This window comes from Python bivittatus, unplaced genomic scaffold, assembly GCF_059951505.1.
Source record: "Python bivittatus isolate LINGU-HERP-01145 unplaced genomic scaffold, Pbiv_v1 ctg000480_np1212, whole genome shotgun sequence".
Taxonomy (NCBI): domain Eukaryota; kingdom Metazoa; phylum Chordata; class Lepidosauria; order Squamata; family Pythonidae; genus Python; species Python bivittatus.
In genome coordinates this window covers 16,282,632-16,308,324 of record NW_028277075.1, presented here as the reverse complement: position 1 = coordinate 16,308,324, position 25,693 = coordinate 16,282,632, and the positions used below count along the sequence as shown (strand labels likewise).

Below are 25,693 nucleotides of genomic sequence, written 5' to 3'. Positions count from 1 at the left end.
AGTGTAATACAGAATTTAAACATAACTGACATGCAACAATGATAATATCAAAAGAAAGGTATTAAATTCATAGTGAACATAACAATTAGAAAAAACTGGCACAAGATGTTTTGCTGATGGTGTATTACTTCAGTATTGATTGCTAAAAGAGATAAGCCATTCTCTAAAAATGCTGGAAATTGGAGAGAGTGAAAGAGATGACTTTGGAAAACTATGCAGCAACAATTTACAAAAGTATGTTTTTGTATCTGGCACTGCATGATTTCTCCAAAGTCATTTCCGTGGCTGTCCACAGAAATATTATAATCAGGTTGGATCATTTTTTCTTATTTGGTGACAATGCTGTAATGTAAAGCACAACAATTCTGGAAAATGATTACCAAATCAAGGAAATTCTAAAAGTTAAATTCTCTTTTCAACCAACTACTTTTAAATTAAATATTAGCAAACCTCATATTGCCACAAAGCATACCAAAATGGCAGCTGTGCTTATAGCTGCTAGGATACACTATTTTTTTCATTGGAAATTATGTATAATCCTTTCTGTAGAAGAACAGCAAATTAAGTTGTGGAGGTATAGTATGTTTGATATTTGAGTTGTGGAATGTCACAAATAACCTTATATTTGAAAACAAATCTGATACAGAATTCATCAGAGAAACCATTCCTAGATTATAATTGTATTATAATTTTATATAGGCTTAGACTGTATCTTTAGTTTGAGTTTCTTCTAATGTAAGATTTTAACATTTAAGTTTCTCTCTGACTTGTTAAATAACAATAGAATACTTAGATGAGGCAGAAATTGTAATCCCTCATCTTGATTTATAATTTATTTTATACTACTTTGATGTTAATATTGATCTGAAGTTTTAAATTGATATAAGATATTCTAATACACAGAACCAAATGAATGTTACTTTGAAATGCTTATTGAATATTATAATGCTTGTAAATCTCTTATTTACCTTTTGCTTTTCCTACTTTTCTTTTTTCTTGTTTTAAAATATTAAATAAAATACCGGGGGGATGGGGGGGGGAGATTCATATTTTGAAAAGGCTAAACAGCCAAACAAATATGTAAGAGAAAGAAAGTAATTGTTTACTAGATTACTCTAAGTAATTCAGCTTTCTGTTTTCAACAGAATCCAGCTAGAAATTTCTCTAATCCAGAACCATGATTTATCCATTAGTATGCTCCTGAATCTGTAGCATTTAAAGGAAAGTGTTAAGGCACCAGCTAATATAACATTTATCTTCTTTTGTAACGTTCTAGAATAGAATAGAAACTTTACTGATTTTGTCATCTGACCATATCAAAAGTATAAAATCAATACGAGTAAATACAAAGAAAACAGTAGGACATATTCATAATAGGTCATCACCCCTACACTCAACCCCTCTGAACTAAATAGTGTGTCCTCTTCAAAATGGCCCTTGATATAAAGAGTGCAGTCTTACTAGTGATATGCAGGTTTGTTCCCTGCAAAAAGTAAGACAGTTTCTCTTGGGTGCTCCAGTATTTTTTAGTTTTTAAATAAGAATCTAAGTAAACAGTCCTTTCTGTAGAATATAATTTGCAATCAAAGAAAACTGTATAATATCTTCAACAGGTGGTGCACCACAGATACATAGTCTTTCTTCAAATGGAACTCCATGAAACCTCCCATATCTTACCATGGAGTGTAGCTGCTCAAAACAAGCTGCAGAAAAAGCTCCTCTAAGATGTTGAGGCACATAAGTTTTTAAATACTTTCAAATGGGGAGGCTGATTTGTGTTGAGCCAGCCACTTCAAGGACTTAATGTGTTTAACAGAAGCAATATCATCTTGGGCAGCCACATCCATGACCCTTTGTTTGAAACTTTTCTTGGTCTTCAGATCTGATTGGACTGGGTATTGAATGGAGAATTTGAAAGTTGGGCAGCCTAAGCATGAGGAGGCATATTATGCAACTGCTGTTCAAAACAAAGCATGGGTAATCTATCTGGGTCCATAAATAAGATCTTCAGCCAACAGTTGAATACTTTAATTACTAGGTGGGTTTATTTTATTTATTTATATTTCAAATTTGTCACTGCCCATCTCACTACAGAGCAACTCAGGGTGGTTTATATAGGGGATATACCCAACTATAACTATGTCCCCGTACTGCTGGAATTGATGTAGACTTCTCCACCCCCAAGATATATTTCAAGAAAGTGGACTGTAGCTATTCCAATAAGGGGGCATTTATACTGTATATCCCCACACTTCTGTGCCATATATAATCATTGGGACTATTTTGCTGTTATATACCTTTATGATTGGAATTAAAGAACCTGGATAGTTGTGGTTGGTGAGCTGCCTTATGCCACTGGCACAGACTGTAGCCCTTAAAGAATTCCTCTTAAAATGTGGGAGCCAAGAACCTGTTTCTGTAAAAACAAGTCCTAAGTATAGATAGGACTTAACCTGATCTGTATGTTCCCTATCTAGGCTCCAGTTATAATTAGTCCACCTCTTCCCGAAATCAACTACCTTGGTCTTGGATTTATTGATGTTCAGATAGTTTAGTGCACAGTATTAATTAAACCTACACAGCAGTTTTCTCATCCCTACCTGGGTGTATGACTTCAATACCATGTCATCTACGTAAAGCAGAATATTTACATGTTTATTTTTTACTTTAGGCATATGCATATCAGTTGAATGAAGGGACTTTGGGATATCGTTAACGTACAGATTAAACAAAATGGGAGCCAATATAAATTTTTGTCTGACCCCTTTATTGGTACTAATTATCCCTGTTAGGAAACTACAGTGGTACCTCAGTTCACGAACTTAATTCGTTCCATGACTCTGGTCGCGAACCGAATCAAATTTCCCCATGAGGTTCAATGTAAATAAGGTTAATCCGTTCTGATCCCTACGAACATGGTTGCCAACAATTTTGGCCGCCAACTGAATCAAATTTTCCCATAAGGTTCAATGTAAATAAGGCTAATCCATTCTGAACCATATCTATTTTTTTTTTAACCATCTTTATTCTTCAAAATAGTCGAGATTGTCAACTTCGCCATCTTGTACTCCAAGGTCAGATTAGTCACACGAATACCACATTCATGGTTTTCTACAATTTCCTTCTTCAATTCAATGGTTATTTTCTTCAAAACCTTCTTCTTACCATTCTTGCTCTGCACTTTCTTGTTACCTTCATTATTGCTCTGCACATTCTTGTCACCTTCATTACTGTTCTGCACATTCTTGTCACCTTCATTACCACCCTGCACTTTCTTTTTACCACCATGCTTGCTCTGCACTTTCTTTGGAGCCATGCTGGATGTACTGTATGTGCTAAAATATCTCCATCTCTGTGAAGATGGCTGGTGGGGTGATTGGTTTTGGCTCCCCTCTGAGCATCTTGAAGGCTTTTAGTGTTAAAATATACAGGGGAGTTTTAGGACATTTTAATGTATGTTTGTATTTTAATTATTTATGGATTTTAGTCACTGTTGGAGGGATTGGTGTGCTTGTTCTTTTTTGGTATTGTGAGCCGCCCAGAGTCACCCGTTGGGGGAGATGGACAGCATACAAGTTTAATAATAAAGAATGAATGAATGAATGAATGAATGAATAAATAAATAAATAAATAGATAGCACACCAAAAAGCTTCACAGCAAGTGTCTGTCTGCGACCGCAATCTCGCCTTGAGGAAGCCACGACCACGTGTCAGAGCAGGGAAGATGGCTGCGGGTCGTGTTCGTCACCCGATGCGAAGTTTGCGAACAGAAGCAAAATTGTTCGTGAACAGAAGTGTTCATGAACCGAGGTATTACTGTGCTGCTGTGCATATCCTTAGGCATGAGTTTGAATATAATGCCTTGGTTAAAGAAAGGAGTCTAGAATCCATGCCCAGGTCTGTGAGTTACTTCCAAAGAAGGTGCCTATTTATTGAATCAAATGCTGCACTGAGATCTATAAAAGTTGTAAACAGTTGGCTCCCTTTAGCTGTATATTATTCTATTAGATGACCTAAAAATTTATCAATAGTGGAGCAACCAGACCTAAATCGAGTTTGCTCTTTGGGTAGCAAACCCTTTTCGATTACCCAGTCCTCAATCTTGTATAAAAGACATTTGGCATACAATTTTGCTACAATGTCAATTAGATTAATCAGTCTATCATTTGAGGGATCATCCTTATCACCCTTTTTGTAAATGGGGACAATAGAGAACTCCCAACCACCTGGAATTTGGCAGGAATTATTTATGTGAGTAAATAAATGTGCAAGTAAGGGAGCCCATCAGTTGATGTGACATCTGAATAATTCATGGGGTAGAAGATCTTCCCCAGGAGCCTTACTGGACTTCAGAGTCTGAATGAATCCTCTAGCCTCCCATTCAGTCACTGGAGGCCAGAGTGGGGAGGGACTACAGCCCTACTGTAGATTATTTTATAAATCCTCTAAGCCACTGCAACTTAGCCTTTTGGCTAAGATCAAGTGTAGTATCCGTTCTTATCAGTTTAATAGCTGATGTTCCCTACTTGTAATGTACTAAGTTTTATTCTGATCCCTTATGAGTGCCAGGATGAAATACTTACTGGGTTGATAGGCCTCATTTTAAAATGTAATTACAGGCATTAGCAGATTAATAGAAACCAGGAAATAAATCAGCAACTATTGGAAAACATTCCCTGATTCACACAAAAAGGCTTCAAAAGTATAGAATCCACATCTTAACCTCTTCTTAATCCCAATGTTAGAAACCATGGAAGCTTTGAAAAATTCATCAAATAGTATTTCTAGCTTTAAGCTTAAGGAAGCAAGCAGAGACCAACCATTACAGTCAGATGAATGTGTCTTTTCCAACCACTGTTATGATTATAGAACAGATCAAAGAATGTAAAGAAAAAGGTGGAGGGAAAAAGTTGAAAATTTCAAGACTGTGTTTTCATTTCCTTACCCGTTTTATTGTCAAAAAACTTTATGTGTCTATCTTCATGAGCTGTTATTGTTACAGGAAGGGTGGGATGACTTACTACTCTGTTAATGTGATTGCTTGACTGCAATCCTAAGAATAAAACACAGGCAATTATTACACAATAAAGGAAGAATTAATACAGACAGCTTGTTTTAGCCTAATATTTCAAAATAATTAAAACTATTACCATGTTACTAAATTAGCCAACTCTGCTAGAAAGTTTCCATTGTAAATACAGGCAAAAGCTTTCCACAGAAGGTAAAAACTGCAATCATTATTACGAGATGAAGTAACAGCAAATTTCAGACTTTCCCTCTTCTTCCCTTCCTTTGAGTACAAGAGAATAGAAATTTCCATCCAATCTGTGGCAAAGCATTTAACTAGAAATTGCAAAACCTAATTTGCAGCAAGCTGAAAGCATGCAGCTTTTAATCTCTCTTCTTCATGTACAAATAAGGGGATATAGGAGTATTAGAGCTCAAGATAAATAATGGTTCATTGCAGTGGTATCCTAAATTTTTAGAACATGAACCATTTCAATTTGGTATGCAAAACAATTCTGTCAGTTTTGATGCAATATATTTGTAAGATTAAGTTGAAGCAAAAAAGTTGAAACAAAAGAAACCTCCCAGACTTACCAGAATCTGTCTGTGAGGACAGCATTACCAGTGACTGGGATGTTTCCAAATCATAGATGACAGTGTTGCCAGTGCTAAATGATGTCACCATATGAGCAGGATCACAGCCTATGAAGTCAACTGATGTGGGTATTCCGTATTCTAAAGCATAAAGAAAAAAACCCATAGATTCTGTTAAAACCATTCATTTGTTATACTCAAATGTTTATATTTCTATATCTGGTGTTCCTTTAGAAGTACTAATTCCCTTCATAACATAAAAAACCTATCTGGAAAATAATTAAAGCGTACCCATCTTTCTTTAAAACCAATCCCACTGTTTGCTAGTATCATTGCCATACTAAAATAAATGGATAGGATACCATCTCTTCCCATACTAGCTGGATCACTGTCCCAGATCTACCAGGAGGGAATCAATATATAGCCAAAGCATGTGGGAAAAAGCTTCTCCTTTGGTCATACCTAGATATTTGCCCTGACAGCTTCATTTTGCTCCATTGATGACTTCACCCCCATCCTGCTTCTAAAAACTTGTTTATTAAGCTTAATAATATCATTTTGTTTCATGTGGCAATTTCCTGTTTTGATGTCTTTTCATTCCAAGTTTGTCTTGACACATTTTTATTGAGTTGATTCAATTTTCTCCTGCTAGTGGAAGCAAAGTTCCATTCAGAATGCCTCTGCTGACAGAAATGGAGGGAGGGGATGCAGGATCTCTGCCAAATGCTTCTTGCTTTGAATCCCCAGGAACAGATTTGTTTTGGGGAGAAAGTACTAGCTAACTGTAGAGCAAAGAGGAAATTTCAAGAAAAATACTTCCTCCTCCACTTGACCAGTGGGATTCCTTTGCTGAATCAGCAACTCCTCGAGATTAAAGCAGCCTTTCTTTCAGTTGGGAAAAGATTCTAAACCCAAGCCACCATTTTTACTTTCTATATAAATTTTGCAATTGTACATGATTACTTGTTGGAAGGTATCCTGAATGATGTAAACTGCACAGTGACAGGTTAGATGATTTTCAATCAATAAACCTTTTATTTTAAGAATAAAAGAGCAACAGAATTTTATAACTGAACGTAGAAACAAATGTTAGAATTATTACAATTACCTGTTATAAATTTTGATTTTTTAAATTAGTATTAATCAACTTTTTAGTATATTAGATTTAATCTTCTGAACTTTTTTAAAAGTAGAGACCTTCTCATAACTCACCTCTATTTCCATTGTAAGTGCAAATGCAGGTCACTTTTTCAGGTGGATTCCATAACCTAACACTGCCATCTGCTGAACAAGATAGTAAGTGATTCTTTATACCACTATAAGCGAGATCCCAGACAGCATCTGTGTGAGCAGTTAATGTGCCAGCTAGAACATTCGGCTCTGTAGCAAAAAGAAAAAAAAAAAAGTTAGATCTTTAAAAAACCTGAAAATTTCTCAGCTAGTATTAATTTAGCTGGTGCCACAATTATTTTACTAAATACACTGCTAATGATTTGTCTAGTTCACAGATTATTTAACATGCTATATGGATCTCTACTGAGATCAGTCCAAAGATCACAGAAAACTCTGTTTTGCTTCTTGTAATTTAAATTCATACGAGCCATCATTCACTTTATTGTACAACATAAAGATTATCTCAGAAAGGTTAATTATATGACTGATACCACATCGTTACATTCACAGACAAGGCTTACCGTATGTATCATAAGGATCCACATTAGGGCTAGGCATATTCCACCACTGAATAGTTGCATCAATACCACCACTAAAACACTGTTCTCCATTAGAGCTAATTGCCAAGGATAACACAGGTCCACTATTTTAAAACAAAAGGAATACACTAACATTAATAAACCAACAATTAACATTTTGAATTTAGAAAGTTTAGATTATCAAAATCACTAAATATAAACATATTTCCTTGCTTTTGAATGTATATATTTGTACATAAGCAGTATTTAATATTATGATTAAAACATAAAATTATTTAAACATGAATATTATTCCTTCCTCTTTTCCTGTCTATATATTAGTTATATATATTTTTCTGGTAGGTTTCTGTTTTTGATATGGAAAACATTTTTATAGTAAATTTCATAGCTATTATAAAACATTTTTAAAGATTAGAAATATCTTCAGAATATAATTGATTATTTTGTTTTAAAGTTAAATAACATCAAAAGCCAGAACATGCATCTTCTGATGTAGTACTTTCCTTGGAACACCTGGATAAGCATTTGTTAGGAATATTAAAATATTAAAAATACTTACATATGGGCTCTAAATGTGTAGATAGGTTCCACATCTAACGAGGCACTCCTAAAATAAAGATGTCAAAAAAGCAATCTGTGAGCATTATCTTGAAATATTAAAACTTCAGAATTTAATGTTCTTTAAAGTATATAAATATATACTTGCTTTTTGGCAGGTACTGTTTTTTGTAAATTCCAAAGTTTTAGGGTATGATCCTCAGAGGCTGTAACCAGCACAGGCTCTACAGGATGAAAAGCTAATGCTCGCACTCCATCAAAATGGCTGCGCAACGTATATTTAGGATTCCATGTTTTTCTAAAGGCATCTTTGTTGGCTGGCAGCTAAAATAAAAGGGGATAATGTTAACAATAAGAAACAGAAGCATACAGCTATATAGCTATATACTGATTATGCTTTTCTTCTGGATGGCTTTTATCGGATATTGTTTGTTTTCTACTGATATGTTCAATAAATTACATCTAGAAATCTCTATATGGCATAAATACAGAGAAATTACTTTTAGAAGCAATTCTTGTATTATGTGAATCTGGAATCCAGAATTCAAATTTTATAAAATCTAAAACTTCACATCTGCCATGTTTCAAAATCAAAACCTAAACCAGTGTTTCCAGTAGTCAAAATAAGTTTTCAACTCTTGACAAAGTTTCATATTCCCCCTTAAAAAATTCTATTTCCTTTCTCATTTTTTTTGTGATTTTCTCTCTTTATAATTTCACAATGTACCACACCTCTGAAACCACTTTAGTTTTTGTAGATATATGAATATTTTTAAAATACTGTCACTGAAAATCTTTTGCTTAGAAATGTTTTAAGAATTGTGTCACTTAATAGCAGATTGCTTGCTTGCAACTGTGGTTATTTACAGCAGTAATCAATTACACATTCATATTGACGGGTTTCTGCTTGCATAACCAAAAGTCCAAAATATTATCTGATCTAGTTGGTAAGAGCCCTGTCCCCTAAATAAGGGGAGATAGGGCTTGTTTGCTCAGCCCACTCCAGATGACTGATGGACCCAATGGGGTTCCAGAGGGAGCTTGGAGTTTTCTCTGAGGATCTGGTGGGCAGTTCAGCTGAGGCCTCAGTCACTGCCTGGAATGGGCAAGTGGCTGGGGCCTTGGACCACATTGCCCCTACATGGCCCCTCCCTGTGTGCTGATCTTGGGGTCCACTCTGGTTTACTGAGGAGCTCTGAGAATTGAAGCACCAGAAGAGATGCCTAGAATGCTGTTGGAGGAGGACTTGGAGCAAGTAAGAGTATACATTTGGGATTATGTTGTGGGGATAAAGATAGTGAAACATCAATATTTCTCCATCTTTGTTGTGTCTGCTGATAGCCATGCAGCAGTCCCATTTGGGTCCCTATTGGGGAGGGGTAGACCACGGGACTACCTGAAGGGCCACTGTGAGGAATATTCTGACTATCTGACAAAACAAAGTTGCTCCGATCTGCTCCAAGTTGGACTCTGACTAGGCAGGTCCAGCTGAGGTACCAAGGCTTAGTCTTGTGGTGCAAACGGGGATGAGTTTGAACTGGTCACTCCTGAGGAAATGGACAGGGTATTCTGTGCTATAAGTTAGGCCACTTGTTTGTTGGACCCAGATCACACCTGGGTCCCTCCACTGTGGGGTCCATACTGTGGTGTCAGCCTCTTTGATGGAGGGAGTGATGCCTCTGGCCTTGAAAGAAGTGGTACTGATCCCACTTCTCAAGAGGCTGTCCAACTGTCTTAGGTTTTCTGGAAAGCACAGAAAACTCCAGTAAAATTCAGGACAGCTGCCTCCTTTTGGACTTCTGGAGAAGGTATGATGAACTGAAGATGGCTCTGTGAAAGTAGAGCTGATGACTGCAGCAAAGACCAAGGAACTGATGAGTAGACCAAACATCTCCAGATAAGGAGAGGACAGGAGATCACTCATATACTCTCCGAATAGCTGCTTCTCACAAGGAGACCACAGGACAGCAGTTTTCTATGGGTCTGAGGACTGGGAGATGACAAGATCAGCCATCTTGCTCGCAACCTCAATGGAGCCTTTTAAAGGACACTAAGTTTGCAAACCTCACTTTCTAATCACTTTCAGAAATTGTCTATTAACTATTTTAAAGCTATTAGAGACCTTCAGAATGACAAGTTTGAAAAGTCTTCATTAATTATAAGCTTAAGAACTTAAAGAATTTGAAATAAACAGCAAAAAGCTAAATAAGACTTTGATCTAAGAAAGTTATAAATGGATTAAGGGTCCAGGTAAATTTGGAACATTGACTTTTACTATTAAGATTTTGGAATTAATTATAAAGAAAAACAGTTTCTCATGGAAAACAGATTTGTTTTGGTTATTGTAAGACATAACAAAGATAAGTAATTTTACAATTACATACAAAATGACATAAAAAATTACTTACAAAATGACACAAAACATTATAATATTGGAAATATTAAAGATCTTTAAAAAATGGAGCCAGAAATTACTAAGTACAATGTTAACACTGTCAATAATGATGTCTGCTTCTATGGACAGAGTATGTTTAAAAGATGTTAATGAAGGAATGACAGATGTAGAACAAATTTTGTCTCACAAGACAGAGAAAATACCTAAAGTGGAACTACAAATGATAGCCCAAGAGAATGATTTGGAAAAGGACACTTTACTGGATATACAAAAGAAACTGGCTGATGTTTTAAAAATGAAAAGGGAAATACAAATGACAAACCAAGAGAGTGACCTGGATGATTTTTTCTTACTGGATTTACAAAAGAGGCTTGTTAAAGCCTTGAACAAATCTGTGTGATGGGACGAAAAATTAGAGAGAAATCAAATCCTATTACAATATTTGAATGAACTAAAGATTAAGACTGATCTTAAAAGGATGGAATATAAAGTCAATATATTTGATCAAAGTTAAAATAAGATATGTTGTTACAAAACTGGCAACCCTGTATGGGCTTTTTGCTAATGTCCGGATTGAAAAGCTGATGCTATGGATTTGTTTACAGATAAGGGATGGGATATAGGATAAAGAGATATTTATTTGTAATCTTATAGGGGATAGAGAGCCACTAAATTTGTTTATGTTTGTTGTGATGAAGGTTGGAAGTCACTTCTTTATATATGTCTTTTTCTTTATTATATTCTTTTCTCTTTTTTCTTGCACTTTTTATTCTTTCTTCCTATTCTCTTTAAGTTTAGTTTGTATTAGTTTTTACAACTATAATTAATATTTAATAAAAGATATATATGTGTGAGTGTGTATGTGCATATGCTACCTCCTTTTGTTCTGCTACTAGGAGAATCCAACAAGATTCTACTTTGCTTAGATCCAATGTACTGAATCATTTTGTAAACTTCTTAGAAATCCTGAAACCTTATCCAAAACACATTTCCTATTTATTTAAAAAAGGTTACTAATAAATTTTAAAAATCCTTATTTTGTTGTATGTAGTATCAACATGGCTGGATATCCTTTTAGTAATCATAAGCTGTAACATGACCAGTATTAAGAATGTTTGTCAGCTTTTAGAATGATCCATAATCCTATAGTACTGACCTACAATGTAAGAGTTTTGTCTTAGTCCTATTAATAGATACAGGAGCTCTGATTAAACAAAGAGCATTCAAAATAGCGAGGGCTAGGATAGGCAAGTTTTCTTGAGTCAGATATTCCAATATATGGCAATCAGGTGCTGAGTTTGAGAGGCCTTCCCCTATAATAGATACCTGCAAACTGACTGCCATCATCAGAATCTGTTCATATCACGGTTTGTGAAAGTGAATCATATCTCAATCAAGAGAGATCTCTTAGACCTCAGAAAGTAATTCTTGATGTTCATGAAGTTGGAAAGGGCTACAAAACCACTACCATAGACAAGCCTCCATCAATTCAGTCAGGCATACAAATAGAAAAAATGCAACCCTATTGTTCCTCTTTCCAGGAATGGTTATCCAACAAAAATCACTCCAACAGCAAAGAATGCAACATTCTGGGAGATTGCAAAGACCCCCAGGGTAAAGGATCTTCAAACTACTTTTGTATTGTCTAATGTCAGTGATCGTGAACAAAACTGGTACGCATAGGAGAATACCAAGGAAATTACTGCTGTATTGAAAGCACTGCCAAAGATCACCCAAATGCTCCAGTAGGCTATTGGAACAATATTCTAGGATAAATGAGACTAAAGTGGAACTTTTTGGTATTAATGAGAAATATTATATTTGGAGAAAATGAAACACTGCATTTCATTTTGTAAAACACGTCATCTCAACTATGAAACATATAATAACGGGAGTATCATGAGTTGGGGCTACTTTGCAGTATCAGGTACTGGAAAAGTTTGCAATTATTGAGGGATTCTACTATACCAACAACCTATATAAGGAGAATCCATCTGTCAACTGAAAGTTTGTTTAAACAAACAGCATTAGAATAATCTTGAATCACATGAAAATCTACAAGAGAAGAAAATTTGTATTTTGGACTAGCTGAGTCAAAACTGTGATCTTAAACCAAATAAAATGTTATGGCAAAACACCTCCAAGCTGATGTGCAGGATCACTCAATAGGTACAGGATACATTTAGTTGTTGCTAAAGAAGATACCACCAGTTACTAAATCTAAAGCTTCACATAATTTTCCCAAGAAAGACAGTGAATGTTCACTCAATGCATTCAATAAAGACATGACATAGTATGCTGTTTTGGGTGTTGTCTGTCTAACCAGAATGTCTTGATCTATTTACAGAACTTAGATGAATGGAAATTACAGTACTGCAGCATTACAGCAGTGTTTCCCAACCTTGGCAACTTCCAGGTGTGTGGACTTCTAACTCCCAGAATTCTCAATAGCCATGCTAGCTGTGGAGTTCTCGGATTTGAAGTTCACACACCTGGAAATTGCCACGGATGGGAACCAGTGTTCTAAAGGGTCCACAGACTTCTTGGTTCAGTTAAAAACATTAGGTATTAAACATATTATAAAATTGTACTTACATCGTAACTGTAATCTGCATCATTAGCTACAGTCAAGTCTGCAAGATCCCCCAGGCCTAGTACACTTAACAATACGTCATCTGAACCCATAATAAATGACTTGCCTCCTCCAGATGGAAATGTTATTGGTTCAGCTGTAAGAAACAAAACACAGTTTATTAGGTGATGTAAACTAATATATGAGCTTAATAATAAGCAAACAGTAAAGCAAGACTTAACTAAGTACTATAAAAGTATACCTAGCATAATTGCAGTGTTTTATGTTTATCTGAATAATTTTGTAATTTACAATTTAAGAACCACGTAACGTAACATGAGGTCACAGTGTTATGCTTTGATTTTCCATTATACACAGAAAGTCAAAGTCAATTTTAACTATCATGCCTATTTTAATAATTAAGGACTACATGTAAGAAATAGTATAGCTAATCAGTTTGCTTCATCTTTTCAAAAGTATATTTTTTCCCATTCTTGCAATGGAAATGTTCCCTCAACTCTCCTCTGCATCATCCTGCCCCCTCCAAGCTCTCCAGAGAACCTCTTTATAGAAGACTTGGAGGAGGGGGAATGCAGAAGAGATTACGGGAATTATCTCCTGTTTGCTGATGGAAGTTATTCCCCTGTGGGAAGGATAACTGAATACACACTTAGCATTAAGCTCATTCAAAATAGTTTTACAAAATAGTTTTTCCATGTCATTTTATTTTAATAAGCAAAAACTTTACAACACTGACTCATGCCCATGCTAATCACTCCCCATCTAGTCTACTACAATGCACTTTACATGTGGCTGCCTTTAAACACATCTGGAAGCTTCAGCTGGTACAGGATACAGAGTCTGGGTGCTCACTGGCAGTTATCACTGGGAGCATGAGATACCTGTATTGTGAGCCCTGCAATGGTTGCCTATTAGCTTCTGGGTGCTATTTTACATATTTTATTGTAAGCCACCCAGAGTTACTTATGTGAGATGCGCAGCCATATAAATCAATTAAATAAGGAAATAAATAAAGTGCCAGTGTTAACAGACAGAGCTCTTTATGACTTGGTAGCAGGCTACCTAAAAGACTGCATCTCCCTACAGAAGTTGGTCTGACCATTATGATAGTGTTGGAAGAAGCAGTTGATTTTTCCCTAATTTTGGGAGGTCAAGGGGGGGAAACACTCAGAAGTGTTGTTCTTTGGTGATAGTGCCAAAAAATGGCCTTTGGAATAGCCTCCCACTTGAACTTAGATTTGTTCTTACTGATGCCACCTTCCGGAAGATGTTGAAGAGTGCTTAGGTCATGGCACCTCATTGTTTTGGCATTCTATGCTTATGGGTTTTATTCCTTTTCTATATTTTTTTTGCATTTTTGCTTTTTTTATTGGGTTTTTATTGTATTGGTAAGCCAGCAAGAATCTGTTAAGTTATGGATGGTAAAAATACAATAAATGGTTTATAAATACATACATACAATATTGGAATAGATCTGTATTAACTATAAGCAGAATTCTGCTTACAGGAGAAAACACGAAAGGAAATTTTCTTATTTCCTTCTTCTTCCCCTACTCCCAGTATAATGTTTTAAATACTGAAAAGCTGTTTCACAGGGAAGTGGTACCCTCTGAGAGAAAATGGAAGGCGGCCTTGAAAGCTGCAAAATAAACAAAAATTCCTCTTCCTCCAGTAGGGAACATCCAGTGGATCTTAGTCCCTTCTATTTACATAATGATTCCTTCAGTTAGTGCAAATCTGGATTCAAGCCATTATCTGTATTATATTTCTTAAGTATTAAAAAGCATTTGTATGCAATTTAAATAAAGCAGACCTCCTCACCTCACGGTGTTTTTCCCCCCAAAAAATTGTTTGAAAGAATGAATCACTTTTTCAAAAATAATTAAAAAAGCAAAATGGTTTTGAACCATCAGATTCTTTCATATGAAGTTTAAGGCTGTTCTATCTTTACTTCTAAAGTAGACAACAGGTTACTTATCTTACAAATCTTTCCAGTTCATGCACATTCTTTATATTAAGATCAATTAGTTTTCATTGTGATTATTATTAGAATACAAACACAGAGTTATCTACAATAAAAAGGACGATGTAGTTTTCTTTATTTTCTAAATGATGTCAAGCCTGTATTTCCTGGTACTGGAGAGCTCACAGAAATTACAAAACAGGAAAGTGACCAGGAAGAATCATACATATGCAGAGCATATATGGAAAATAAAAAATAAAAACCAATCTCTTCCATTATTAGGCTATACTATTGTTATGGCGAAGGAAGATGAAGTGCAAAATAAAATGCTTCTATCTTCCATATTTTGCAGCTTGCCAGAAAACAAACTTCAACATGGAACGCCTGAATCTTGCACTGTGATGAATGAGGTCATACATCCATTCCTCTATGCATCATAAGCAGATCCATCCAGCTGCACTGCATATCATAAAAGTGACCATATATCCTTTCCAATAGCTTATTGACACAAACATTTTTGAACAATCAGGACAGAAGGTGGTTTGACAGTAGTTCTGTGCATGTTCAGGGCAGATGTTTGATTCTGACACATTTGAGGCCAAGATTCTACAAAATACATCTCTTGCTGACAATAAAGGATCCAGGACAAAGAATAATGACAGTGGACCAATTAATGTCAAAATGTTTACGTGAACATCCACAGTTTGCTACATAAATGTAATATATTAAAGGTTTTGCACTGTAACCGATTTGTTCACTTGAAAAGAAGATGTCTTTTTTTTTTTTTAAAGGAAAGGTCAATTTTGTTGGAGGGAATTTTTAGGAGCATACAGTATGTTGCACTAAATGTTCAAAACTGGTGAATATGTAGATTTTGGTTAGCACTTATTTACATATTCAAAATGAATTAGCAACTGCTAAAAATCAATTCTACTCTATATTGGTGCCACCAGTTACTGTGAAATATAGCTTTTTGGGAAAAAAAATCTTACACTAGAATGAATAAAACAGGAGGATATCATTCCTCATCATAAAATGTATTTTATTCATTCCTTATAATTTGTTGCTAGCCGTTGTCATACTAAGTTCATTCATTTTATGTATATATGATTTTAAATTCAATTTTAAGTATCAATTTTCTGTCATTTAGGGCAAAAGTTGATGAATGTAAAGTGGTAGTCTTTTGCAGAACCAAGTTGCAAGTGACAATGATATCTTAATATAAGCATTTGGTTCATATGGACTATAGATATGTGTTTTTTAAATCAAAGTTTCTAAATACAAATAAATAGGTGAATTTGTTGTACCTTCCTCTGCTCTTGCACCTTCATGATCAGTCATTCTAGAAGAGGGTGACCTAGATTGATTAATGACTCCTGAAGGGATGTGGGGTAGCTCATCATCGCCCAGATCAGATATCATGTCGTGCAGTTTTGTCCTGTTGACCCCTGTAAATTAATGTCAGCAGCAAAGGTTCATTTGATTGCTACCGCTTAAGTTGAATCCATTTACATGCCCAGTTTGCTAATTAATAATCTTGTTTTAATGTGATGTTGTTAAATAAATATGCTTCCATAAAATGTATTTTGCATAATGTATTTGAAAAAGAATTAAAAATGAAGCTTCAAGTTAAAAAAAAGAAAAGGATTCAGACTTTGTTTTTTATGAAATTGCTGGTGTTCTGCTTACGGTAAAAGAGGAGAAACCTGAATGTCTGAACTCCTTATGAAAGGCCACAAGAATGCATTTACAACCCACCCCCAGCATTTTTATTAAATGATAATACCATAGAGAAGTTTGATTACTAAAAGAGAAACAAACATTAGGTGACTGGGAGGCAACAAACTGTCAACTTTCCCCCTTTTCTGGGTTCCTAAATAAAAAAATAATTTATAAATATCAAGGCACACTTATTTCTTAGTATCATCATTAACAATGGGAAAGCTGATTTGAAATTGTTAATATGAGGTGTAGTTGTAATGAAGGAATAAAAAAAATACACTAAATAACCTCTTATATAAATAAGGTAGGGAATGCACTTAGCTTCTGGAATTCTTCCTTACTAATAGCTCCATTCTGGGTCAAAGAGGGGGCTGAGAATGAGGGAGTCAGTAACATTCCAAGCCACTATCCAATTACCTATTCACAGGGATGCACTGGGGAAATTATTTTCTGGATCTTTTTTTCTCAACAGTTCCAGGCCAGATCCAGCCCATTTTCAAACCTAATCCTTCTTTGCTAGCTTCTGCCCTGACACCAAATTTTGTTTCATTCTGTTCAATTTTCAGCAGGTTATCCTGCTGATAGATAGAGTACTGACCTTCTTTACTCAATTTCTTTCCAACATTCTGCTGAGTTGGAAAAAATAAAAATTGAGATAGGACACATAATTTCATTTTCATCTATTTCCCTTGACCAGATCAGAAGTGGACAGTTGTACTACCTAAAAATGTGTTTTGTGGCCCCCAGAAATCCCAGAATTACACCACAGAAATCAGGTAGAAAATGCCCAAATATGGAAGTGCAGAAAAACAAAAGAAATGAGATGTGCCTAGCCTTAAGAAATACAGATAGGGAAACAGGAGGAATGCAAGGTTCTGATACTATGAAAGCCACATTTTAATTTTCCTGATAGCTGAATATACAATCAAGAAACTTTACTCATCAAAACCACTTAAATCCATAACCATCTAACACTCATGAATAAACATATGCTGTCTTAGCATCTGTAGGTTACATTGAACAATGAATAATTTGTCAAATTATCCAAGATGTTAGTTCAAAAAACTATAAACTTATCTCACACAATAACCTCACTGATTGAAAACTGTGGTTCCACTGAGAGAACAAGGTAGTCAACAATAAGCACGAGTAATTAATTAAATCAAACAATCACTTTATCTAAGAGAGACCAAAGCACCAATCTTGCAGCCTGATAACCTGTCAAGAGAAGAGAAGCTTTCTCCTGTTGAAGAATATGGTCCAACAAAAAAGACAACAGTGGATTTGAACAACTGACTATGCAGATGGTGCCAATGCAAACCGTTTGGATTTTTAAATTTCCATGATAAGGGACTCATAGCAAGAGATAGACTATATACCCCAGGAGAGCTCGGAATAACACCAAGGGAATGTACTTTTGCAAATCTGATCCAGAGGGCCAGTTTGGTCTAGTGGTTAAGACACCAGGCTAGAAAGGAGGAGACTGTGAGTTCTAGTCCTGCCTTATTCATGAAAGCCAGCTGGGTGACTTTGAGCCAGTCACCCTCTTTCAGCCCAAATTACCTCACAGGGTTGTTGTTGTGGGGAAAATAGAAGGAGGAAGGTGTATTAGGTATGTTTGCCACCTTGAGTTAGTTATAAAAATAATAAAGGTGGGATAAAAAAAATTTAAAATCCCCTGAGGGTTGCAGAAGAAAGGCCAAAAATACTGCAACCAAGTACGGGGGATAGGACTGGAAATGATATGCAGGATGCAGAAGAATCCAATAATGATCACATAAATACAGGAAATAATAAGTTGAGTTACATGACAAAAGGTTCATGCCTTTCTGTACAACTGCATGAAGTAAGGGAATCAATAAGAAAAAACAGAAGTCTTAAGGTAGGAAAGCACATATGATTTAGTAGGCATTACTGAAATTTGACAGAGTGAAACTCATGAGACTGAAGGGTATAACATTCAGAAGGACAAATGGGGAAAAGTGGCACTGTACATAAAGGAAGTGCACACATGTAGAGATTCAGGACTTGGAGCATGAGGATCTAGTCTAGAACATTTGGGTAACAATATAAGGTAGGGGAAACAGTCTTATTATTGTGGCAATGTGTTATAGATTGCTAAACCAGGTGGTCTTGGATAATGACTCCCTGGACTAGATTACTGAAAGTTTAAGGAGAAGATACATAATAATAACTATTTCCATCTATTCAGAATACTTTGATTATTAATACGTCTAGCTTTCACATTACTTTAATTTCTATGTCACAAAGAATAGTCCTGAAATATTCCATAGATGTTTCTCTAGGCTTTTCAGTTTGAATTCAATGTCATTATGGACAAAAATATCCTTTCTGGAAAGTATCATAATCATATATTCTGGAACTTAAATTGATAATAGGTATTTGCTGAATCCAAAACAAAGAAACTGAATCTTTTCTTCTTGTGGGAGGAGAGCCATCTGTCTGTGATGGCAAAAAATCAGGAGGAGACTGACAGCACTTTTTAATTTTATTAAAAGGCAAAAGCTTTTGTGGGCTGCAGATGCATAGAGTGGCTAGACTGACATAGGATTTAAATTAGGGGAATTGTGTGGTGGGGGAAGGGACAGGAAGACAGGTTGTTATACAGTTTCAGGTTACATGTGAGATGTACTACAAATTCCATATCAATTAACAATTGTGTTAAAAACCCATCGTGTTTGTTGAGACCTTCTGAGATTCCTGAAACTTTTGATGTATGTGATTTCAACAATTTCTCATTCAGTGGTGCTCTTAAAGTCCCATTTTTCAAAACAGTCACTTTGATATTTGCCATATGGTGTCCTGGCAAATGTTGCGATATTACTCTGACCTTGTTTTGAACCCTGATGTCAAACTTGGGTCCATCAATTCCTTTGCCAAAGTTTGTCCCATATATCCTACATAGAATCCAGAGGGCATTGCTGGCAGATGATGGCATATATCACATTAGAAGAAGTTATAAACTGATACAGAATCTATTAATCAGCATGTTCTATTTACCTTTAAACTTAGTTATATAAATCAGAAAATTCTATAATTGAACACTAAATTGTAAATTTTAGGGAGCTACTGAAATGGAAGGGATTTCTCAAGAACATAAAATCAATCAGATTTTTAACTTTGTCATTAGGCTTTTATTTTAACATCTATTGAAAATTTATTTTATTTTTAACTTCTCTGCTCTTGTTTAGAGAGCCAATATGTGATTCCTTTGAAAACCTGGCAAGTTTTTGGGTCAACCTAAGGTAGCTTTGAAAGCTGTGAGAAATTGATGTTCAGAATAATCCTAATTTAAAGATGGAGAAAATGTTATGGTAAAAACTGGGCTGAACATGAGATTAACAATTTGAGTAAATTAATTAGCAATTGATTTTTTAAGGAGTTTGAAAGCTTATGTTTTGAATATAACTTACCTGAACCATTTGCTTAGTAATATACCAATAAAACGCCTAATGTTAGGAAAAAAATGGTCTGGATGCTTTAGCAGCTTTAGAGGCACCTGAAAAACCTGGATGTTTAAGAGATATTTGAAATAAAACAATTTATCTTAAATAACTAAACCATATTAAAGTTAATATTGGCAATATATATGATATGTGGAATAATGAACTAAATTATTTACTCTCGGAAAATCAACGGATACAAGTTTTACAAAATATAAAATATCCATATGACTTATATATGAAGCTAATTTATCAGAAAATTTTGCTTTGTATTTATTGGAATTCTAAAATAATGTTTTAAAAAGGATGGATATTGGATTTTTCGTGTTGACATTGTAAGGAATTTTAAGGCTTTTTGTCTCATTTGATTTGGTGTTCCTTTACAGTTCCTTTTTTGTCTCAAGTTATATTATGCATGTTAACATAACTCTGGGAGCAAACATAGCTGTTGCAGATATAAATATGAAATTAAATTATACTCAATAAAATGGAATGAAACATTTTATGAAAAACTTTGGCTCTATCCAGTCTGAGGACTGGCTAACAGAATAATCATATGGTGGAAAGGAAATTACACTCCCATGTCCCAAAGTGGATTAAAGATGTGTGTTCTTTGATAATTTTGGAAATGCCTTCATACTGTAGAACCTAAATATGGAAGACAGAACAGCATGTTTCTATATGGCTTAGATTTAATAACATGTTAAAGGACTGAGTTGTATGTTAGCATTATATGGATTTTTTTTACTTTCCTTTTTAAATTTTAGTTTATTTTTATCGGGTTTTTAAATATTCTTTGTTTTTGATTGTATCATCACTTCTGCATCATTTTCATTTTTGTCAAATTCAGAAATAAAAATTTAAAAAATAGTTTGCATATAACAGCAGAGATTAAAGACTGAGTTAATAATAATACATCATTTTCAATGTAAACAAATAATTCTGACTTTGGGAATTATTAATATGTAGCCAGCAAAGAATGAAGAATTCCTTCTAGTGAATCTAGTGCATTTTATATGTTTAGGCAATGAAAATCCCACTGCTTTTTGACCATAAAAAAGGCAAAGATTATGTTCAGTATCTTTGACTCCTGAATGTAGACTGTATCTTTTCTTTTCAATTGCTAAACATAACAAGGGCAAATAATAGTGAAGTGACTGAAAAGAGGCCTGGAGCAATCATGGTGGAAAAACAGAAGTGGACACAGATAAGCAATGAGAAGAGTCCATGTTCAAGCCTATATAGTGGAAATAAGAGCAGCAAAGTATTATCTCTCTGTGCTTATTGCATCTGCTGATTCCCTCCCAGCAGCTCTGTTCAGAGTAAGCCAGATCCTATTTTGGAAGGATAGGGGAACAAACCCTAACCCTGCAAGTATGTCACACAGATCTGTGGGTTTCTTGGCAAATAAAACTGTAATTAATTTGATGTTGTGGAACTTGGGAAAGTAGGTAGGATTGCAAAGGTGAGTGAGACTGTGGCAGCATTCAGCTACAGAAAATCCTAGATGAATCTGGATCCTTTTCATCAGAGCTCAGACTTGGTTGTGGGACAGAAACTAATTGGTTGCTTTAATGAATGACTTTCATCTGGACATTGATGAGGAGAATGTGCCCCTCTTGATCCTATTAGGCCTCTTAGCAGTATTCAGTACCATCAACCATGGCATTCTGCATGGCCTATAGAGGTTGGGAGGCAGGAGCACCACTTTATGGTGGTTCCACTCCTACTTCAGTTGGACAACTCCCACCTCAACTGGTTGTCATGGGGGGACAGTGCTTGAATCCTTGGAAAATCTAATGTGGTGTTCCTCAAGGTTTGGTACTTTCCCCCATTTTATGTAACATCTACATGAAACTACTGGGGAGACCATTTGCCAGTTTAGAGTGAGGGGTCATCAGTGTGCTGATGACACCCAGTTCTTCACTGCTATATCATCCTGAACTGGAGATGCTGTCAAAATCCTGAACTGGTTTCTGGAGTTTGTAAGAATCTTTATGTTCAGCCTAAATCCTACAAAGATGGAGTTGCTTGGTAAATGTTAGGGCAATCTTATAACATCTGCTTTGATAGTTACTTTGAAAAGGGTCATACTCTCCCCAAAGGAGTTGGTTTGTGAATTTGGGGTTCTCCTGGGCTCATGGCTCCTACTATAAACAGATGGAAACTACAGCCAGAATTTTTGCCCAGCTCCAGCAACTGCACCAGTTACAATCCTCTCTTGGCTAAGATGCCTTAGCAATAGTAATTCATGCCCTTATCACCACCCGACTAGTCTACTACAATGCATTCTATGTTTGGCTGCCTTTGGAGAAGACCCAGAAGCTATATTTGGTATAAAATTGCTTTTGGAGCAAACCATCAAGAATAATACCTATCCTGAATTTGCTACACTGGTTGCCAATACATGTCCAAGCCAAATTCAAATCCTGGTGATCACTCTTAAAACCCTTCACAGTACAATACAGGATTGGCAATACCTGGCTAAAATCAAATCTGCCTGTCTGGTCCAGTCATTTACAGAGGACCTGTTTCAGGTCTCCCCTCTTTACAAGGTTTATGGGGCATAGGGCAGGTGACAGACCTTTTCAATGTTGACTTCCATTTTATGGGACATTCTGCCCCAGAGGTAGATGGCCCCTATTCTACAATTACTTCAACAATTACTTCAAAAAAGTCACAGCAGCATTCTTCCACTGGGCATTTGGCCCTTAGGTTAAGTTAATGGTGCTTTAATGTACTATTTTTTATTGTTGATTTATGTTATTTATATAAATATTTAATCCATTTGTTTGGACTTTGTGTACCCTACTTGGAGACCATTAAGATTAGGGCAGGCTATAACTATTGTAAAAATAAATAATTTTTTTCAGTATTATCCTACTTGCCAGAAAATATTTCAGTTTTTATGAACAGCAGTGGACTGAAACTATTATATTATTTACTTGGATGTTCTACACTACAAAAAAAAAAACTTTGGCTAAAAGATAATACATATTACATACATATATTTAGCTGAGATTATTTCAAGCACTAGCACAAGCATTTATGATTCCTTCAGTTGTTCTATCAATTGTCAAAATAAAGGAGCTGCTCTACCTGCACTATAAGGTGATGAAAAAAAGCAAATAATGTTCATCTTTTTTCAGTTGCACATACACTATTCCTTCATTTCTTTGCTATGATTAGTCAACATTAGGGAAAAATAGCTTTACAAAATGTGTATTTTGTATTATGGACTTGCAAAAATAATAATAAATCTTTAGAACTTTCAGAGTTTGAAACTTGTTATTCATTAGATCAATTTCATACTGCAGTCTCAATAATTTTTCAACAGATGTTTGTACAGTGGTACCTCGGGTTACGAACGCCTCTGTTAACAAACTTTTCGGGTTATGACCAGCTCCGGCCGCAAAAATTTACCTCGGTTTGCGAACTCCGCCTCGGGCTATGAACCGGATCCGCGGCCATTTTCCCTCCCGTGACACGGTCCGCGGCCATTTTTACGCCCCTGACACGTGGTCCGTGGCCATTTTCCGCCCCTGACACGTGGTCCGCGGTCATTTTTCCGCCCGACACATGGTCCGCGGCCATTTTTCTGCCCCTGACACGTGGTCGTAGGGAGGGGGACTCTCCCTCCAAGCAATAGCCGCCTCCCTGTCCTCCACGCCAGAACGGATTAACGGTAATTACATTGAACCTTATGGGGAAATTTACTTCGGGTTGCGACCAATTCGGGGTGCGACCAGAGTCACGGGACGAATTAAGTTCGTAAACCAAGGTTCCACTGTATTTGAGATAAAAGAGAAAAATAATATAATGGGCTAGAAACATTTCAGAAGAGGCAGGAAAGGCCCATTCAGAATAATCCAATTAGTACTGGGTTAAGCAAGTAATGCAAATATCATGCAAAAAACAAAACAAAACAAAAAAATAAGCAGCCCTCCAAAACAGATTTACATTTTTTACATTACTAAAAGGAAGAAAATATTTCCTTTTATATTCTTTTTCACATGTTTCTTTTATGTATGCATACTGGAAGTAAATTCTACTAATAGAATGTACTTTTGAGTTAGGATTAGGGTGTAAATTTCAGACTGCAAACTGAGTATATAGTTACCATTTAAGTTCCTCCTGCCTTAAACCTATTCTCCAATTTGATTAAAGATTCTCTGTTAAATAGCATTTGTTTAACTTCTAAACCTTTGTTTAAACTTATGCCCCCCTCAGTCCATCCAGACCTACAGTAGCTGCTTTTCTAGGATGGAACAGAGTAGAAGAAAAAAGATTAAACTGATTATATGAGTAAAATTCTACTTACAAAACACCAGTGTAATTCAGAATTTATATACTGGAGCACTATATCCACACTGCCATAATTAGATCACTGCAAACTAAAATCAAGAAGAGAGCAGCGACTATTGTGTAGTATGTAGTGAATGTGGCATGAAACATCTAATCATTTCTTTTCTGTAGCTTACATAGTCAGCCTATCAGCTTTGAGACCTATGGTAGTAGGTGGCTCTCCAGACAGTGAGTTATGAAATCATCACCTCACAGCTCAACTAGTGTAATGCACTCTATGTGAAGCCGCCCTTAGAAGTTTCAACTGGCCCAGAATGTAGTCAGTGGTGGGCTTGCCTTGGCATGCCCATGTGACATGCTTGCTTCATGAGCTGTAGTGGTTGCTAGTGTGCTTCCAGGTGCAATTCAAGATGCTGGTTATCACCTATAAAGCCATCTAGTGGCATAGGGCCATTATTTGAGGGACCACCTATTTTCTGGGGTTGTGCTGAGGTCCCCTCCACAAAGCAGTGTAATCTTTTGGGACTCAGGAAGCACACCATCTTTGTCACAGTACCTGCCCTCTGGACTGAGGTCCCCCTTGAGATCCAGATGGTTTCCACCCTGATGACATCACCGAAGGCCTCAAAGACCTTCTCCCAACCTGGAGGTAGGGTGGATGGAACCTTTTGTTAGATGTGCTTCACATATATTGCATACTTTGGGGGGTTGGTTGTCCAGATTTTCCATTATTTCCTTTATTATATTTTTATTTTACCTGATTGTATTTCTACTTTGTTTTTCCTTATATTGTAAGCCATCCAGAGTTGTTTTGGAGCTGGGCAGCACCAATATAGAATCAAATAAATAAATACACAAATAATAATGCCCATCCCTTTAGATCTGGCAGAGAAGGCAGGCTGCAGCTAGGCAGGCATCAGCTAGGGACATACATTTCGTGGGTCCCAGGTGACAAGCCTTCTCTGCCATGGTGCCCGCCTTATGGAATATTCTTCCCCCTGATATTAGATTAGCTCCATCCCTTTTGACGTTCTGGAAGTCCCGCAAGACCTGGTTATGTCACAGCCTGGGGCTCCCAGGGAAACAGAGACATGCTGAGATGTCTCCATTGCTGAGGTAGCTATTTTTATTCTCTCTTTGTCTAGGGCTTGTACATTTTGTTTTTATATTATTTAACTTTTGATATTGATTCTTATATTTTTATACTGAGTGTTTTTTATATGTGTTGTTTTATTGGATTGTTGTATGCTGCCCAGAGTCACTTTTTGTGAAATGGGAGGACATACACATTTGATTAATCAACTGAGCAATCAATACATAATAACCTTTTAAATTTGACAAATAAGTGCTCTGTCTCTGCTTGCTGTAGTATATTCTGTT

General features: G+C 35.9%; 1 protein-coding gene and 1 non-coding gene across 6 annotated transcripts in view; one reads left to right on the top strand and one right to left on the bottom strand.

The window, feature by feature from the left end:
• The window catches only part of STRN3 (striatin 3), a 55,622-nt gene that overhangs the window by 2,168 nt on the left and 27,761 nt on the right, over positions 1-25,693 (bottom strand). For 3 of the 5 annotated variants that reach the window (XM_025167150.2, XM_007429014.4, XM_007429016.4), the window contains 8 exons: positions 16,130-16,270; positions 12,862-12,995; positions 8,020-8,195; positions 7,873-7,920; positions 7,296-7,417; positions 6,814-6,981; positions 5,602-5,742; positions 4,946-5,053 (listed from right to left, as the gene is read on the bottom strand). In XM_025167150.2, the coding sequence (XP_025022918.1) occupies positions 4,946-5,053; positions 5,602-5,742; positions 6,814-6,981; positions 7,296-7,417; positions 7,873-7,920; positions 8,020-8,195; positions 12,862-12,995; positions 16,130-16,270 (1,038 nt within the window). The remainder of the gene's footprint in view (positions 1-4,945; positions 5,054-5,601; positions 5,743-6,813; positions 6,982-7,295; positions 7,418-7,872; positions 7,921-8,019; positions 8,196-12,861; positions 12,996-16,129; positions 16,271-25,693) is intronic. The other 2 variants (XM_007429017.4, XM_007429018.4) reach the window with 1 other exon arrangement.
• Positions 4,453-4,639, top strand: LOC112540716 (U2 spliceosomal RNA). Its single transcript, XR_003084791.2, has one exon. It is a non-coding gene; the product is annotated as a U2 spliceosomal RNA (small nuclear RNA).